The sequence below is a fragment of the Scyliorhinus torazame genome, chromosome 2 (assembly GCF_047496885.1).
Source record: "Scyliorhinus torazame isolate Kashiwa2021f chromosome 2, sScyTor2.1, whole genome shotgun sequence".
Classification (NCBI taxonomy): domain Eukaryota; kingdom Metazoa; phylum Chordata; class Chondrichthyes; order Carcharhiniformes; family Scyliorhinidae; genus Scyliorhinus; species Scyliorhinus torazame.
In genome coordinates, this window is record NC_092708.1 from 254,219,284 (window position 1) to 254,238,210 (window position 18,927).

At 49.9% G+C, this 18,927-nt stretch overlaps 1 protein-coding gene across 1 annotated transcript in view; it reads left to right on the forward strand.

The window, feature by feature from the left end:
* Window positions 1-18,927, forward strand: part of itpka (inositol-trisphosphate 3-kinase A) — a 113,411-nt gene that overhangs the window by 85,945 nt on the left and 8,539 nt on the right. The window contains exons 4-6 of the mRNA XM_072486156.1: window positions 2,498-2,702; window positions 16,667-16,768; window positions 17,218-17,289. Coding sequence (XP_072342257.1) covers window positions 2,498-2,702; window positions 16,667-16,768; window positions 17,218-17,289 — 379 coding nt within the window. The remainder of the gene's footprint in view (window positions 1-2,497; window positions 2,703-16,666; window positions 16,769-17,217; window positions 17,290-18,927) is intronic.

The following is an 18,927-nucleotide window of genomic DNA, read 5'->3' on the forward strand; positions in this document are numbered from 1 at the left end:
ATCAGTGTTACAGTGAGGGGTGTATCAGTGTTACAGTGAGCGGTATATCACTGTTACAGTGAGGGGTACATCAGTGTTACAGTGAGGGGTACATCAGTGTTACAGTGAGGGGTACATCAGTGTTACAGTGAGCGGTATATCAGTGTTATAGTTAGGGGTGTGGGGTATATCAGTGGTACAGTGAGGGGTGTGGGCTATATCAGTGTTATAGTGAGGGTACATCAGTGTTACAGTGAGGGGTACAGTGTTACAGTGAGGGATACAGTGTTACAGTGAGCGGAATATCAGTGTTAAAGTGAGGGGGTGTGGGTTATATCAGTGGTACAGTGAGGGTACATCAGTGTTACAGTGAGGGGTACATCAGGTTTACAGTGAGGGGTACAGTGTTAGTGAGGGGTTCAGTGTTACAGTGAGGGGTACAGTGTTACAGTGAGGGGTACAGTGTTACAGTGATGGGTACAGTGTTACAGTGAGGGGTACAGTGTTAGTGAGGGGTACAGTGTTAGTGAGGGGTACAGTGTTAGTGAGGGGTACAGTGTTACAGTGAGGGGTACAGTGTTACAGTGAGGGGTACAGTGTTACAGTGAGGGGTACAGTGTTACAGTGAGGGGTACAGTGTTACAGTGAGGGGTACAGTGTTACAGTGAGGGGTACAGTGTTAGTGAGGGGTACATCAGTGTTACAGTGAGCGGTATATCAGTGTTACAATGAGTGGTGTGGGGTATATCTGTGTTACAATATGGGGTATATCAGTGTTACATGGTGTAGGGTATATCAGTGTTACAGTGAGCGGTATATCAGTGTTACAGTGAGGGTTACAGTGTTACAGTGAGCGGTGTATCAGTGTTACAGTGAGCGGTGTATCAGTGTTACAGTGAGCGGTGTATCAGTGTTACAGTGAGCGGTGTATCAGTGTTACAGTGAGCGGTGTATCAGTGTTACAGTGAGGGGTACATCAGTGTTACAGTGAGCGGAATATCAGTGCTAAAGTGAGGGGTGTGGGTTATATCAGTGGTACAGTGAGCGCTATATCAGTGTTACAGTGAGGGTACATCAGTGTTACAGTGAGGGGTACATCAGTGTTACAGTGAGGGGTACATCAGGTTTACAGTGAGGGGTACAATGTTACAGTGAGGGGTACAGTGTCAGTGAGGGGTACAGTGTCAGTGAGGGGTACAGTGTCAGTGAGGGGTACAGTGTTACAGTGAGGGGTACAGTGTTAATGTGAGGGGTACATCAGTGTTACAGTGAGCGGTATATCAGTGTTACAGTGAGTGGTGTGGGGTATATCTGTGTTACAATATGGGGTATATCAGTGTTACATGGTGTAGGGTATATCAGTGTTACAGTGAGGGGTACAGTGTTACAGTGAGGGGTACAGTGTTACAGTGAGCGGTATATCAGTGTTACAGTGCGCGGTATATCCGTGTTACAGTGAGAGGTATATCAGTGTTACAGTGAGGGTATATCAGTGTTACAGTGAGGGTTACAGTGACGGGTACAGTGTTAGTGAGCGGTATATCAGTGTTACAGTGAGGGGTACAGTGTTACAGTGAGCGGTGTATCAGTGTTACAGTGAGGGGTACATCAGTGTTACAGTGAGGGGTACATCAGTGTTACAGTGAGGGGTACATCAGTGTTACAGTGAGGGGTACATCAGTGTTACAGTGAGGGGTACATCAGTGTTACAGTGAGGGGTACATCAGTGTTACAGTGAGGGGTACATCAGTGTTACAGTGAGGGGTATATCAGTGTTACAGTGAGGGGTATATCAGTGTTGCAGTGAGGGGTACAGTGTTACAGTGAGCGGTACATCAGTGTTACAGTGAGGGGTGTGGTGTATATCAGTGTTACAATATGGGGTATATCAGTGTTACATGGTGTAGGGTATATCAGTGTTACATGGTGTAGGGTATATCAGTGTTACAGTGAGGGGTACATCACTGTTACAGTGAGGGGCACAGTGTTACAGTGAGGGGTACATCAGTGTTACAGTGAGCGGTACATCAGTGTTACAGTGAGGGGTACATCAGTGTTACAGTGAGGGGTACATCAGTGTTACAGTGAGGGGTACATCAGTGTTACAGTGAGGGGTACATCAGTGTTACAGTGAGGGGTACATCAGTGTTACAGTGAGGGGTACATCAGTGTTACAGTGGGGGGTACATCAGTGTTACAGTGGGGGGTACATCAGTGTTACAGTGGGGGGTACATCAGTGTTACAGTGGGGGGTACATCAGTGTTACAGTGGGGGTTACATCAGTGTTACAGTGGGGGGTACATCAGTGTTACAGTGGGGGGTACATCAGTGTTACAGTGAGGGGTACATCAGTGTTACAGTGGGGGGTACATCAGTGTTACAGTGAGGGGTACATCAGTGTTACAGTGAGGGGTACATCAGTGTTACAGTGGGGGGTATATCAGTGGTACAGTGAGGAGTGTGGAATCACTGGAAACTGTTCTGATTGTTCAGTATTTCTGTCTCCTTGTCCAATAGGACGTATCTGGAAGAAGAGCTGATGAAAGCTCGAGAGAAGCCAAAATTGCGGAAGGACATGTACAAGAAGATGGTGGAAGTTGACCTTCAAGCTCCAACGTCAGAGGAGCACACACTCCAAGCTGTCCTCAAGCCACGTTACATGCAGTGGAGAGAAACCCTCAGTTCCTCAGCAACACTCGGATTTCGTATTGAAGGGGTTAAGGTACAATCTGGTCTTGGAAGGGTTCCTGATGCGCAGTGACCCGTGCTTCTGTGTGGGGGTAAACGGAAGTACATCCTACTCTAGATTCTCTCCCGTTACCTCTCATGACCTCTTCAAGCCCATCTCGCCCATGGGTATCTCATCCTGCTCCAGAGACCATATTCCCACCTTCTGAAAACACCTCCCCCTCCCCATCTCCTTGCCTCTGCCATTCAGTTGAGTGGTCCCATTCCTATCTATCCTGTCACTGTCTGAGCATCTCCTGCAATATCATCTCCTCCTGCTCCCCCGCCGTTATCCTGGCCTTCCTCGCAGTTCTCTCCCCAGCCTCCTCCTATTTCTCATCTGCGTTCTGCTCCTGGGCAACAGGCATCCGGAAACATACTGCCCAGTTCCACTTCTAGAACACCCAGCTCTCCCTCATCAGTGCCTCTCAACCTCCTGAACTGTCTCAGAGCTGCCAGAAGACTGCTTGTCCATCGTTCAGTAAATATTAGGGAGACTGACGCCTCGTCGCAATCAGCAGACTGTCGCAGCTTTAGCGTCCTGTTTGATGCCAAAGTTTCCTGTGAAATATTATCGCGCCCAGCCAGTTTTTTTTCAATATTTGTCGCCTTTACATTTTCTGTGTGGCCGCACATGCACCGTATTTAACACGGAGCAAAGTCTACGCATTATCTTCCAGGCTGTAACAAAGTCATGCACACACGCAGCTTAGCGGGAACATTTTTTAACCCTGAGCTGAGCTTCCAATGTCACAGCCTCTCTGTCACAAAGTTTCACCTGAGGAAGGAGCAGTGCTTCGAATGTTAGTGATTCGAAACAAACCTGTTGGACTTTAACCTGGTGTTGTAAGACTTCTGACAAAAATTGCCTCAGTTAAATCACCCATTCACCGCTCTCCCTCAATTTGCCTACCGCTGCAATCCTCATCCATCTCTTTGTTATCTTTCAACTTGACTATTCCAATGTTCTCTTGGCTGACCTCCACTCATCCACATGTTGTCATGATATCCACATCAGTATATCATGGTGCAATCACACACACACTGATGGACAGGCAGTTGGACCAACCAATACACACACAACATCACAGCCAATCACCAGTGAGAGCACACGCACTATAAAACAGGGAACACCACAGTTCCAGCTCATTCTACCAGGAGATAGCTCAGAGCACAGAGCTCACAGCGTGCCACTCAGGCATAGACCATGTGCTGAGTGCCTCACCAAGATAGTGAAAGGGCTGGGTCCACAGGTTAGCTGGTGAAGCACGTACCCAAGCCAGCAGTTAGTTGTAACCGTTGTTAAGATAATAAAACAGAGTTGTACCATCTACAGCCGTGTTGGATCATTTGTGCATCAGAACACCCAACACGACCCATGTCAGCCCTGTGCTCACTGATGTACATTGGCTCCAGGTCCAGCAGCAATGTCTCCAATTTTAAAATTCAAACCCCTCCATGGCCTTGCAACCCCTCTAGGATCTCAATGCTCCTTCAGCTCTGGCCCCTTGTGCGCCCCTCTTTCCCTTGAAGACCGTCCCTTCAGCTGCCTGGGCAGTGAGCTCTGCAATCCAGAGTAAAATGTTGGAGCATTCTGCCACCTGGTGGTTTGAGGAAAAGTGGCAGCACATCGCAGGAATTTTGGAAAACAGCATAAACTCATGATTACGATTGTGTTACATAGTATGTGTGGGGACACATTCATTTTATATACACATGATTTTATATATATATATATATATATATATATATATATATATATATATATATATATAAATAATATATGCACATGTACAAACATACATGATCATGTATACATGTAAAATATGGACATGGGGTGACATGATGTGGGCGCAGGAGTGGCTGCATTTTCGCAAGCTCTAGTGCAACTTGTCTTTTAATCCTTTTTTTTGGAACCCTGATACACAACCCATAATTATTTGATCCTGGTGTGCATGTCCTGCACTATGTTCCTGGAAGATTCTGGCTAGATTTTAGCAATGGGAAACGAGTTGACTCAAGAAAGTCCTTGTTTGACTGAGGCAGTTGGAGGTTACCGGGGTGGAGCCCAGTTTGGTGGCGGTTTCGCTGGTGAGCGGGGGAGGTTACCGGGGTGGAGCCCAGTTTGCAGTGGCGGTTTCGCAGGTTAGCGGGGGAGGTTACCGGGGTGGAGGCCAGTTTGGTGGCGGTTTCGCTGGTGAGCGGGGGAGGTTACCGGGGTGGAGCCCAGTTTGCGGTGGCGGTTTCGCTGGTGAGCGGGGGAGGTTACCGGGGTGGAGGCCAGTTTGCAGTGGCGGTTTCGCTGGTGAACGGGGGAGGTTACCGGGGTGGAGCCCAGTTTGGTGGCGGTTTCGCTGGTGAGCGGGGGAAGTTACCGGGGTGGAGCCCAGTTTGGTGGCGGTTTCGCTGGTGAGCGGGGGTGGTTACCGGGGTGGAGCCCAGTTTGGTGGCGGTTTCGCTGGTGAGCGGGGGAGGTTACCGGGGTGGAGCCCAGTTTGCAGTGGCGGTTTCGCTGGTGAGCGGGGGAGGTTACCGGGGTGGAGCCCAGTTTGGTGGCGGTTTCGCTGGTGAGCGGGCGAGGTTACCGGGGTGGAGCCCAGGTTGGTGGCGGTTTCGCTGGTGAGCGGGGGAGGTTACCGGGGTGGAGCCCAGTTTGGTGGCGGTTTCCCTGGTGAGCAGGGGAGGTTACCGGGGTGGAGCCCAGTTTGGTGGCGGTTTCGCTGGTGAGCGGGGGAGGTTACCGGGGTGGAGCCCAGTTTGCAGTGGCGGTTTCGCTGGTGAGCGGGGGAGGTTACCGGGGTGGAGGCCAGTTTGCAGTGGCGGTTTCGCTGGTGAGCGGGGGAGGTTACCGGGGTGGAGGCCAGTTTGCAGTGGCGGTTTCGCTGGTGAGCGGGGGAGGTTACCGGGGTGGAGCCCAGTTTGGTGGCGGTTTCCCTGGTGAGCGGGGGAGGTTACCGGGGTGGAGGCCAGTTTGGTGGCGGTTTCCCTGGTGAGCGGGGGAGGTTATGTGGTGATGTGGTGTATATGGATTTCAGCAAAGCGTTTGATAAGGTTCCCCACGGTAGGCTATTGCAAAAAATACGGAGGCTGGGGATTGAGGGTGATTTAGAGATGTGGATCAGAAATTGGCTAGCTGAAAGAAGACAGAGGGTGGTGGTTGATGGGAAATGTTCAGAATGGAGTACAGTCACAAGTGGAGTACCACAAGGATCTGTTCTGGGGCCGTTGCTGTTTGTCATTTTTATCAATGACCTAGAGGAAGGCGCAGAAGGGTGGGTGAGTAAATTTGCAGACGATACTAAAGTCGGTGGTGTTGTCGATAGTGTGGAATGATGTAGCAGGTTACAGAGGGATATAGATAAGCTGCAGTGCTGGGCTGAGAGGTGGCAAATGGAGTTTAATGTAGAGAAGTGTGAGGTGATTCACTTTGGAAGGAATAACAGGAATGCGGAATATTTGGCTAATGGTAAAGTTCTTGAAAGTGTGGATGAGCAGAGGGATCTAGGTGTCCATGTACATAGATCCCTGAAAGTTGCCACCCAGGTTGATAGGGTTGTGAAGAAGGCCTATGGAGTGTTGGCCTTTATTGGTAGAGGGATTGAGTTCCGGAGTCAGGAGGTCATGTTGCAGCTGTACAGAACTCTGGTACGGCCGCTTTTGGAGTATTGCGTACAGTTCTGGTCACCGCATTATAGGAAGGACGTGGAGGCTTTGGAGCGGGTGCAGAGGAGATTTACCAGGATGTTGCCTGGTATGGAGGGAAAATCTTATGAGGAAAGGCTGATGGACTTGAGGTTGTTTTCGTTGGAGAGAAGAAGGTTAAGAGGAGACTTAATAGAGGCATACAAAATGATCAGGGGGTTGGATAGGGTGGACAGTGAGAGCCTTCTCCCGCAGATGGAAATGGCTGGCACGAGGGGACATAACTTTAAACTGAGGGGTAATAGATATAGGACAGAGGTCAGAGGTAGGTTCTTTACGCAAAGAGTAGTGAGGCCGTGGAATGCCCTACCTGCTACAGTAGTGAACTCGCCAACATTGAGGGCATTTAAAAGTTTATTGGATAAACATATGGATGATAATGGCATAGTGTAGGGTAGATGGCTTTTGTTTCGGTGCAACATCGTGGGCCGAAGGGCCTGTACTGCGCTGTATTGTTCTATGTTCTATGTTACCGGGGTGGAGCCCAGTTTGGTGGCGGTTTTCCTCGTGAGCGGGGGAGGTTACCGGGGTGGAGCCCAGTTTGCAGTGGCGGTTTCCCTGGTGAGCGGGGGAGGTTACCGGGGTGGAGCCCAGTTTGCAGTGGCGGTTTCCCTGGTGAGCGGGGGAGGTTACCGGGGTGGAGCCCAGTTTGGTGGCGGTTTCGCTGGTGAACGGGGGAGGTTACCGGGGTGGAGCCCAGTTTGGTGGCGGTTTCGCTGGTGAACGGGGGAGGTTACCGGAGTGGAGCCCAGTTTGCAGTGGCGGTTTCCCTGGTGAGCGGGGGAGGTTACCGGGGTGGAGCCCAGTTTGCGGTGGCGGTTTCGCTGGTGAGCGGGGGAGGTTACCGGGGTGGAGCCCAGTTTGGTGGCGGTTTCGCTGGTGAGCAGGGGAGGTTACCGGGGTGGAGCCCAGTTTGCAGTGGCGGTTTCCCTGGTGAGCGGGGGAGGTTACCGGGGTGGAGCCCAGTTTGGTGGCGGTTTCGCTGGTGAGCGGGGGAGGTTACCGGGGTGGAGCCCAGTTTGCAGTGGCGGTTTCGCTGGTGAGCGGGGGAGGTTACCGGGGTGGAGCCCAGTTTGGTGGCGGTTTCGCTGGTGAGCGGGGGAGGTTACCGGGGTGGAGCCCAGTTTGCAGTGGCGGTTTCGCTGGTGAGCGGGGGAGGTTACCAGGGTGGAGCCCAGTTTGGTGGCGGTTTCGCTGGTGAGCGGGGGAGGTTACCGGGGTGGAGCCCAGTTTGCAGTGGCGGTTTCGCTGGTGAGCGGGGAGGTTACCGGGGTGGAGCCCAGTTTGGTGGCGGTTTCCCTGGTTAGCAGGGAGGTTACCGGGGTGGAGCCCAATTTGGTGGCGGTTTCGCTGGTGAGCGGGGGAGGTTATCGGGGTGGAGCCCAGTTTGCAGTGGCGGTTTCGCTGGTGAGCGGGGAGGTTACCGGGGTGGAGCCCAGTTTTCAGTGGCGGTTTCGCTGGTGAGCGGGGAGATTACCGGGGTGGAGCCCAGTTTGCAGTGGCGGTTTCGCTGGTGAGCGGGGAGGTTACCGGGGTGGAGCCCAGTTTGGTGGCGGTTTCGCTGGTGAGCGGGGAGGTTACCGGGGTGGAGCCCAGTTTGCAGTGGCGGTTTCGCTGGTGAGCGGGGAGGTTACCGGGGTGGAGCCCAGTTTGGTGGCGGTTTCGCTGGTGAGCGGGGGAGGTTACCGGGGTGGAGCCCAGTTTGGTGGCGGTTTCGCTGGTGAGCGGGGGAGGTTACCGGGGTGGAGCCCAGTTTGGTGGCGGTTTCGCTGGTGAGCGGGGGAGGTTACCGGGGTGGAGCCCAGTTTGGTGGCGGTTTCGCTGGTGAGCGGGGGAGGTTACCGGGGTGGAGCCCAGTTTGCAGTGGCGGTTTCGCTGGTGAGCGGGGGAGGTTACCGGGGTGGAGCCCAGTTTGGTGGCGGTTTCGCTGGTGAGCGGGGAGGTTACCGGGGTGGAGCCCAGTTTGCAGTGGCGGTTTCGCTGGTGAGCGGGGGAGGTTACCGGGGTGGAGCCCAGTTTGCAGTGGCGGTTTCGCTGGTGAGCGGGGGAGGTTACCGGGGTGGAGCCCAGTTTGGTGGCGGTTTCGCTGGTGAGCGGGGGAGGTTACCGGGGTGGAGCCCAGTTTGCAGTGGCGGTTTCACTGGTGAGCGGGGGAGGTTACCGGGGTGGAGCCCAGTTTGCAGTGGCGGTTTCGCTGGTGAGCGGGGAGGTTACCGGGGTGGAGCCCAGTTTGCAGTGGCGGTTTCGCTGGTGAGCGGGGGAGGTTACCGGGGTGGAGCCCAGTTTGCAGTGGCGGTTTCACTGGTGAGCGGGCTTACACTTCGGCATTGCCGTTGAGATGATGGCTGCCATTGTGAGTGAGGTCGTAGATGACAGTCTCAGCTCCCTGGCACAGGTTATTGGTGCTCACACCGATGAACTGAGATATCCTGAAGGGAATGGATGAGGGAAGAAGAATCCTCTCGGTCGGTAGGGCAGTCTCCTTTGTGGGGACTCGCCTTCAGCCCTTGGAAATCCTGCTGCATGGTGTGTCGAACATCCTGGTCGATTTGGGGAGATGGGGCCAGACAGCAAGTGTCCTGAGGGGAGCTGGGGATGAATTCCCGGCCTTATTTGAGAATTGGTTGCTGTGCTTTCACAATCTCGGTTTGAAGGTTGGTTGTTTCGAGTTTGGTGGAATCAATTGTATTTGACCTTCGATGCCTGGGGTCAGGTGAAGGTCCCGACCACTGGCGTTACTTTGTCTTGTCCTTGGTGTTCATCGAAAAGGGGTTGGAGACGGCCCACCGGGGCCTAGCTGTCCCATTGCCGGGGCTTCGGGATGATGACATGGCGGAGGTGCAAGAGCTTTGGGAAACTCTGGATGAATCCTGGTTGCTGCTCGACATTCCTGTCATGACTTTGGCCTTTCCAAGGAGTAACATGACAAGGGAGCACTCAATGAATGGCAGGACACTAGGGAGGGACCTTGGGGTGTTGGTTCACAGATCCCTGAAGGCAGCAGGACAGGTTAATAGAGTAGTTAAGAAGGCATACGGGACACTTTAAAGGAGTTTATTATTGGACCTGTATCAAACTTTGGTTAGGCCACATCTGGAGTACTGTGTGTAGTTCCAGTCACCGCACAATAGGAAGGATGTGATTACACTAGAGAGGCGCAGAAGAGATTCAACAGGCTATGTGATTATGTGAGATTGCAATGCACTCTACCGCTCTGATGTGGTTGATGTTTGTAAAAATAGAGTTTCCGCACTTAAGAGTCACTCATCCATGGGGATCCATTAATCAAGGCTGCAGCTGTTTTGAGGAAGCTGTCAATCACAGCCCAATACTAGAAAGGAATGAATTGCTTTCAGCTACAGGATCAGAGGGATTTAAACACCAGTCACTGCGGTTCTTCTTCAGGGAATGGACACGTGGAGCTTCCAGATAAGTGTTGCAGTTGTAATTATTTTCACTGTCCCCGTCTAGATACTCTCTAGCTTCCAGATAGGGGTCTCTTTTATGTTGGCGTGTGGGGGGTCCCTGTAGTCAGGGGGTCCCTTTAGTTAGGGGATCTCTGTGGGGGGGGGGGGGTTCCCGATGTCCCGGGGTCCCTTTGGTTAGGGGGGAGTTCCTTTAGGTAGGGGATACCTGTTGGGGAGCTCCTTTAGTTAGGGGGTCCCTGTGGGGGGGGGGGGGCGTTCTTCAGTTAGTGGGTGCTGGGGGGTGGTCTCCCTATTAAGGGAGTCCCTGGGGGGGAACTCCTTATTAAACAGCTTCCTGGGGGGAGGGGGTCTGGTAGAGGAGGGGTTGGCATGTAGTGCATATGGGGGGGGGGGGGGGAAAGAGTGTGGCCCTCGGATAGACTTTGGGGTAAACTCCTTTTAAAGAGCTAAACCCTTGGCCTACCGCGAGGTCAACCATGTCAGGCTCACGTTTGGCGAGACCTGTAGGAAACCCGCCTACTTTATTCCTGTTCGGGGACCAGAGAATCACGGAGGGTCAGAGAATAGGGTGCCGGGTCCACTAAATGGATGCAAATTGGTCATTCAGATCCATTTGTATTCATTTGCATCCTCCCGCAGGTGCGCGGGGGACTGGAGCATCACGTTCGGATCAGTACCCGGCACCAATCCTAATTTTTTGATTCTCCACTGCATCGGGGAACCCGCTACCAGCGGTGGGCGGGCAGGGAGAATCCAGGCCCGAACGTCTTTGCAAATTTTTCCTGCATTTCTTTTATTTATTTTGTGGTTAAGGAATCCTTAACTGGTTCCTGCAAAGGTACAGGCAGGTCTTATATCCTAGGAGAAGATGTTATAATGTGTCATTGGTGGCCCCGGTATAATTGGAGTTGGGTGAGATATGTTTTGGTGTGTGCCTGAACATGAGCGCGGAGATCCTATCCTATAGGAGATACCCTGTTTATGGCTGTCTGGACGATTCCTCTTCTCCCTGTCAGTGGGGTTTCCTTGATGGAGAGTGGTTTAGGCATTCCGGCGATGGGGGGGGGGGGACTGAACAGTGCCTCTGATACACTTGATGGTGTGTGCCACTTTACCCTGTTTTCATGGCTTCATCCTTTTTTGCCTCATTCTCTAGTTTATTTGTTCACCGGCTGGTTGAGCATAGTGGGCTAAATAGCTGGCTTGCAATGCAGAACAATGCCAGCAGCGCGGGTTCAATTCCCGTACCAACTCCCCGAACAGGCGCCTGAATGTGGCGTCCACGGGCTTTTCCCAGTAACTTCATTGAAGCCTACTTGTGACAATAAACGATTATTATTATTATTATTATTATTATTCTTTTCTGGTATAAACGGAGGTACCAAGGTTAATGATCAAGCTGAACCATCGGTGTCCTCCTGTCTTTTTCTGTACTCGTGCTTGAAGCATTTATTCTATATCAGTTGAGGATTTCATTGTGTTATTTATAACAATTGGAAAAGCTCCAATAAAATTTATATTAATAAAACATATACACACACTGCTTACAGTCTCAATGATGGATGTTATCTTCAACAATTTAAAATGGTGCACATTTCAGGGATAGTTCCAGCACTCAAGATTGGTATATTCTAGATTCAGAGTATTGCCACCACTTCCGTGTGTCAGGGGTCCCAATGCCCCAAAAGAGCACCACACATTCTGCACCAGTCATTGAGTGACATTGAGCAATGCCAGTATTGTGTTGACAGTCCAACCTCAACACTGACCAATACCAAACTGTTCCCCACCTAGTTCACATGAGATTCGCACGTGAAGACGGAACCTGGTCTATTTATTGGGTGTAAACGTGCACGGTTACTATTTACTGAGGTGTCAAATTAGCGAAGTTGAGGGGTCCGTGGCTGATTTGTTGCCTTGAGGGAACTAACTGCATGGGAATATTGCCACTGCACTTATCCTGTTCGTCTTCTCACCATTGCTTCTCTATCCCGGCTCTCAATGTGCTGCTGGACTCATTGGCTTCCACAATTGAGGGTTTCTGGGTTCATGATGGACAAGACTTGCATTATATAATGTATAACTGTATAAAACATTGGTTAGGCCACAGCTAGAGTATTGTGTGCAGTTCTGGAATCCTTATTATAGTAGGGATGTGATGGCACTGGAAAGGGTGCAGAGGAGATTTACCAGGATTTTGCCTGGTTTGGAGAGTTTCAGTTATGAAGTGTTATGGGCCAGGGTTCAGAGAATCCCAAAGTGTATCATGGAGTTCACCTGACCCACAACTTTTACTAGATTGTGGTATGGGGAGCACACGGCCCACTCTACAGGTGTGGTACAGCAGAAATGGAAAAGTATTTTTTAAAGCAAAACAATGTTTATTCTATGAACTCAAGTTAATCTTTTTACAACATACAGTGAACATCTTAACAACCATTAATTCAAATACAAACCCCAAAGAATACAATGCTAAGTAATTCTTAAGCTGTCCTTTTAACATCCAGAAGACTTAAGAACAAAAACCTTTCAGCAGAAGCACATCAGGTTAAAGTCACTACTAAGAGCAGTTATTAGTTTTAAATCACCAAAGGATCGATTTACATTCTTTTGGTTACAGAGAGAGATTCTAATACACCTTCTGGCTGTGACTGCAGCTATCCAGCTCTGAAAACGAAACTAAAACATACCCTGCAGCAAACAGCCTAAAACGAAAGTAAAAAGCTGACAGACAGCCCAGCTCCACCCACTCTCTGACATCACTGCAGTAATAAACACCCATTTTTAAAGGTACTCTGACTACAGATACTTATATACACACCCATTTATAAACACCCATTTCTGAAAGGTACTCTCACATGACAGAAGAGAGATTGGATACACTGGGGTTGTTTTCCTTGGAGCAGAGGAGACCTGATTGAGATGTATAAAATTATGAGGAGCATTGATAGAGTAGACAGGAAGAAACTTTCCTGGTGGAGGGATCAATGACCAGAGGGCATAGATTTAAGGTAAGGGCAGGAGGTTTAGAGGGAATGTGAGGAATACATTTTTCACCCAGAGGGTGGTGGGAGTCTGGAACTCACTGCCTGAAAGGTTGGTGGAGGCAGAGACTCTCATAACATTTAAGAAGTATTTCGATGTGCACTTGCGATGCCAAGGCACACAAGGCTATGGGCAAAGTGCTGGAAAACGGGATTAGAATAGTTAGGTGGTTAATTTTGCCCATCTCAGACATAAATAGGCCAAAGGTCCTTTTCTGTTCTGTAATCTCTATGATCGACTCCATGACTGTGTAAAACATTTGACATTAGAAAACATCCCCAAGGGATTTCTGTGAAATAATGAGCCAAAGGAGTGATTAGGGCTCAGGGGTTAAGCTTGATTAGAGAGGTTTTCAGGGGTGCAGAAGTGGATGAGTTTGATGAAGGACCCAACCAGTTGAGGGCACAGATGCCAATGGTGGAGTGAAGGGAACCATGGTTGACAAGAGAGGTTGAATGTCTTGTTAAGAGGAAGAAGGAGACTTGTGTAAGGCTGAGGACACAAGGTTCAGACATGGTGTTGGAGGGATACAAGATAGCCAGGAGGGAACTGAAGAAAGGGATTAGGAGAGCTAAGAGAGAGCATGAACAATCTTTGGCGGGTAGGATCAAGGAAAACCCCAAGGCCTTTTACACATGTGAGAAATATGAGAATGACTAGAGCGAGGGTAGGTCCGATCAAGGACAGTAGCGGGAGATTGTGTATTGAGTCTGAAGAGATAGGAGAGGTCTTGAACGAGTACTTTTCTTCTGTATTTACAAATGAGGGGCGATATTGTTGGAGAGGACAGTGTGAAACAGACTGGTAAGCTCGAGGAAATACTTGTTAGGAAGGAAGATGTGTTGGGCATTTTGAAAAACTTGAGGATAGACAAGTCCCCCGGGCCTGACGGGAAATATCCAAGGATTCTATGGGAAGCAAGAGATGAAATTGCAGAGCCGTTGGCAATGATCTTTTCGTCCGGCACTGTCAACAGGGGTGGTACCAGGGGATTGGAGAGTGGCGAATGTCGTGCCCCTGTTCAAAAAAGGAACTAGGGGTAACCCTGGGAATTACAGGCCAGTTAGTCTTACTTTGGTGGTAGGCAAAGTAATGGAAAGGGTACTGAAGGATAGGATTTCTGAGCATCTGGAAAGACACTGCTTGATTAGGGATAGTCAGCACGGATTTGTGAGGGGTAGGTCTTGCCTTACAAGTCTTCTTGCATTCTTTGAGGAGATGACCAAGCATGTGGATGAAGGTAAAGCAGTGGATGTAGTGTACATGGATTTTAGTAAGGCATTTGATAAGGTTCCCCATGTTAGGCTTATGCAGAAAGTAAGGAGGCATGGGATAGTGGGAAATTTGGCCAGTTGGATAACGAACTGGCTAACCGATAGAAGTCAGAGAGTGGTGGTGGATGGCAAATATTCAGCCTGGAGCCCAGTTACCAGTGGCGTACCGCAGGGATCAGTTCTGGGTCCTCTGCTGTTTGTGATTTTCATTAATGATTTGGATGAGGGAGTTGAAGGGTGGGTCAGTAAATTTGCAGACGATACGAAGATTGGTGGAGTTGTGGATAGCGAGGAGGGCTGTTGTCGGCTGCAAAGAGATATAGATAGGATACAGAGCTGGGCTGAGAAGTGGCAGATGGAGTTTAACCCTGAAAAATGTGAGGTTGTCCATTTTGGAAGGACAAATATGAATGTGGAATACAGGGTTAACGGTAGAGTTCTTGGCAATGTGGAGGAGCAGAGAGATCTTGGGGTCTATGTTCATACATCTTTGAAAGTTGCCACTCAAGTGGATAGAGCTGTGAAGAAGGCCTATGGTGTGCTAGCATTCATTAACTGAGGAATTGAATTTAAGAGCCGTGAGGTGATGATGCAGCTGTACAAAACTTTGGTAAGGCCACATTTGGAGTACTGTGTACAGTTCTGGTTGCCTCATTTTAGGAAGGATGTGGAAGCTTTAGAAAAGGTGCAAAGGAGATTTATCAGGATGTTGCCTGGAATGGAGAGTAGGTCTTGCGAGGAAAGATTGAGGGTGCTCGGCCTTTTCTCATTAGAACGGAGAAGGATGAGGGGCGACTTGTTAGAGGTTTATAAGGTGATCAGGGGACTAGATAGAGTGGACAGTCAGAGACTTTTTCCCCGGGTGGAACAAACCATTACAAGGGGACATAAAATTAAGGTGAATGGTGGAAGATATAGGGGGGGATGTCAGAGGTAGGTTCTTTACCCAGAGAGTAGTAGGGGCATGGAATGCACTGCCTGTGGAAGTAGTTGAGTCGGAAACATTAGGGACCTTCAAGCAGCTATTGGATAGGTACATGGATTACGGTAAAATGATATAGTGTAGATTTATTTGTTCTCAAGGGCAGCACGGTGGCATTGTGGATAGCACAATTACTTCACAGCTCCAGGGTCCCTGGTTCGATCCCGGCTTGGGTCACTGTCTGTGCGGAGTCTGCACGTCCTCCCCGTGTGTGCGTGGGTTTCCTCCGGGTGCTCCAGTTTCCTCCCACAGTCCAAAGATGTGCAGATTAGGTGGATTGGCCGTGATAAATTGCCCTTCGTGTCCAAAATTGCCCTTAGTGTTGGGTGGGGTTGCTGGGTTGTGGGGATAGGATGGAGGTGTTGACCTTGGGTAGGGTGCTCTTTCCAAAAGCCGGTGCAGACTCGATGGGCCGGGTGGCCTCCTTCTGCTCTGTAAATTCAATGATAATCTATGATTAATCTAGGACAAAGGTTCGGCACAACATCGTGGGCCGAAGGGCCTGTTCTGTGCTGTATTTTTCCATGTTCTATGTTCTATGGAAAGGGTTGACTACAAGCCAGAATTAATGGGATGGAGAGATTTGAAGGTGTGAATGAGCGGGGAGGGGTGGGGGTCACAGAGCTGGCAAAGGCGAGGAGGGGAGAGTCCAAAAGAGCTTTCGATGTTTTGAAGTTTATGAAGAGTGGATGACTGGGTGGGAAAGAGGACTTGAGTCCGGAAGTGCAATTTGTGTGAATGAAGCTTTCCATAGGGTGGAGGTGGAGGGAACTGCACTGTGAATTGGGGAAAGTTCGAGGGAAGCAACTGCCACTCTGACCTGGGATGGGCAGTTTAAGCCACTTCTGGTCAGGTTGATTTTCTGAAAGATGAGTAAACTCGACCTCTTCTTAAAAACGTCTGAACTGTAAACCGAAAGCAAGTGTTTAAAAGTAATTGCATTCCATTGATGAATGGAATGCACCATCCTTAATTTAAGCTGTTCAGGGTAATTCGACTGTGTCTGGGCCTCCCTAGAAGAGTCTGTAGCATAGCATGTAGGAGTCGAGGACAGGACTTTGGGAAGAGTGTTGACAATTCGAATATGCACTACCTACAGGCCAGCCTTACAGTTAACCTTGAGAGGAGCACTTCCAAGGGGCTTCGAGTGTCACCAGAGGACCAAAGAGGTGGTCCTACAAGGAGTGTCAGAGGCACAGATTTAGGAGCAGCACAAGACGGAATATTTCAAGGAAGAGTGAGAGGTATTCATCAGGCAACAGGTGTTCTAAAGGCAGATTTAACAGCTAGAAGGGGAGGCAGTTATCACATGAAAGATATCCCAAGGAGTAATTCCACAGTAGCAGTTATTACAATACAGGATATTATTGGAGGGTATGGGGTGCTACAGGGGAGAGGATGTCTGCTGTGTCTGGAGTCTTTAATAAAGTCGGGCCCTCTATATCTTCTATTGAGGCTTTGAAATCTGTCTAGTTTCTGTACCCCTTCCCGATTTTAATGGTCACTATGTTTTCCCTCTTGGTTACAGAAAGCAGACAGGACAGGCAGCACTAACTTCAAAAGGACCAAAACGAAGGAACAGATTCTCCAGGTCTTTGTTGACTTTGTCAATGGAAACAAGGATATTGTGGTAAGTCGCGCTAACTGGGTCAGAACACCAAATATTGGGTAAGAGCACCAATGTGAAGGTCACACTGGGAAAGAGAAATAGCACCAACTAGTTCTCTGCTGCACAGCAATTTACTTCTGTCCCTGTTGGGTTTGCAATTAGTCGCTCTTTAGATATGAGCCTGGGCTGAGGGGGCTGCCGAGCTATTTGAATGTTGGAAATATCATATCCGGCTCTCACCCGCAGTTTCCAGGAGGCGGGTGTTGTGGGTGCCTCGTGGATCAGGAGTGGGAACTCTGGCTGAGTCCCAATTCCTTGTCCATGGAAACAAGGGTCATGTGCAACCCCCATCCGCCGAGGGCTCAGGCCAGCTGAGGTCTGCCCAGTCCAGGGACTGTGTCGATTTGACCTTAACCCACGTTGACTTACTGACCACCTAAACTAAATCTCTGCTTTGTTTGAATCTGAAGGAAGCCTACCTGACGAGACTGAAGAAGATCCGGAAAGCTCTGGAATCATCAGAGTTCTTCAAAAAGCACGAGGTATGTGTCTGGTAACTGACTGTGCAGAGATTTACGAGGTGAGCGGTTATGGGGGTGATCCCCTTGAGCAGGCACTACTGACTCTCTGGAAGCACCAGCTCACAAGTCGGGGACCGGTAATTCTCATGGATTTTGAGATCATTGAAGTAAATCGGATGCGGTGAGCCTGTGATTATTCCCGACTGGTGCCTCCTGCTCTGCAGGAGGGATAATCAGGCTAAAGATATCAGCCTTTATAACCTACCTTTCTTTGTAGGCTGTGGGTGTTGTGCCAGTGGCCCAGCCAAGCAAGTGGAAGCTCACCCAAGCTCAGCATAAGCACGTTTGCCTCTGAATTAAAAGGTTGTAGGTTCATGTTTCCCGCCAGGCACTTAAGTAACATAAGCCGTGAAAATGCTGCACTGTTTGAGTTGCTGCATCTCCAATGAGATATTTAATTGAGTGAAAGCCTGGCTGTGAAGGATTTCACCGCCCAGTTTTGAAAGAAGACAGCATAGTTCCCCTTGATGTCCCAGACAACGTTTATCCCTTAACCAACAACCCCACCCCCCCCAAAAAAAAAAACTGGCCACTATCTTATTGCTCTTTGTGGGATCTTACTGTGCACATGTTGGCTGCCATCTTTCCTGAATTTACAACTGTGAATAGACCCCAAAAGCCATTTGCTGGCTGTAAAGCATTTTGGGGCATTCGGAGGTTGTGAAAGGTGCTGTATAAATGTCTTTCCCTTTTTAACCTGTCCTCTCCCTGATTGGTGACGATGCGAGAGTCCCGTAGGGAGGAAGAGGAGGTATGCCTAACAAAGGAATGAGTATTGGGAGGGAGTTACTTCAGAGGAGAATCTCTGCTGCCTCTACACGAGTAAATATTGGATAACTGTGGGCGGGATTTACCGGCTGTTCACGCCAGCAGGATATTCCGGCCCCATGCCAGCGCACGGGTTTCCCGGTGTAGAGGGGTGCAGTTAATGGGAAATCCCGTTTACAATGGCGGATCGGTCGAGCCCCCTGGCAGGCCACCTCCGCCGTCGGAAAACACGTTGTTGGGTAAATACCACCCTGTGATTTTCACATTCCAGAAATTATATTGACTACAAAGTCATGCGATGAAGGTAATCCTGAAATAACCTCATGGCCAGTGAGAGCTTCTCCCTCTTGAGTTCTGGAAGATATCAATCCAACTTTTCCTTAACTTTACTCTAAAATGAAGACCCGAGATACTGGTGCCACTCAGGTGCTAATACAGGATTGGTGGAAGGATTGGGAACCAAAGAAGTCAGGGGTGGAAGTTATTGCCCTCACACAAGGCTAGTTTGGAGGTTGGGGGGGGGGGGGCATTTATTTAGGTTAGAGGGTGCAGGGTGGAGCACGCGCAATCTTCCTATTCTGTCCTGTTTAAGTCCACTGCGGACAGTCTTCTCTCTCCCTGCCCACCCCTCATTCCATCCCCTCGCCCCCGGAACTGGTGCCCATTGAGATCCTTCAGTGGGCAATTAAGGCCGATGTAAGAGCCTCATTCCACTGCTGCTGGTATTCGCACAGCAGCAGGCTGGGGAATTGAGATGCGGCGAGCCCCGTAAGCAAACCGTGGGCTCGTAGGTTGTCAGGCACTGGGACATGGCCTCAGGAATGCAGGTGG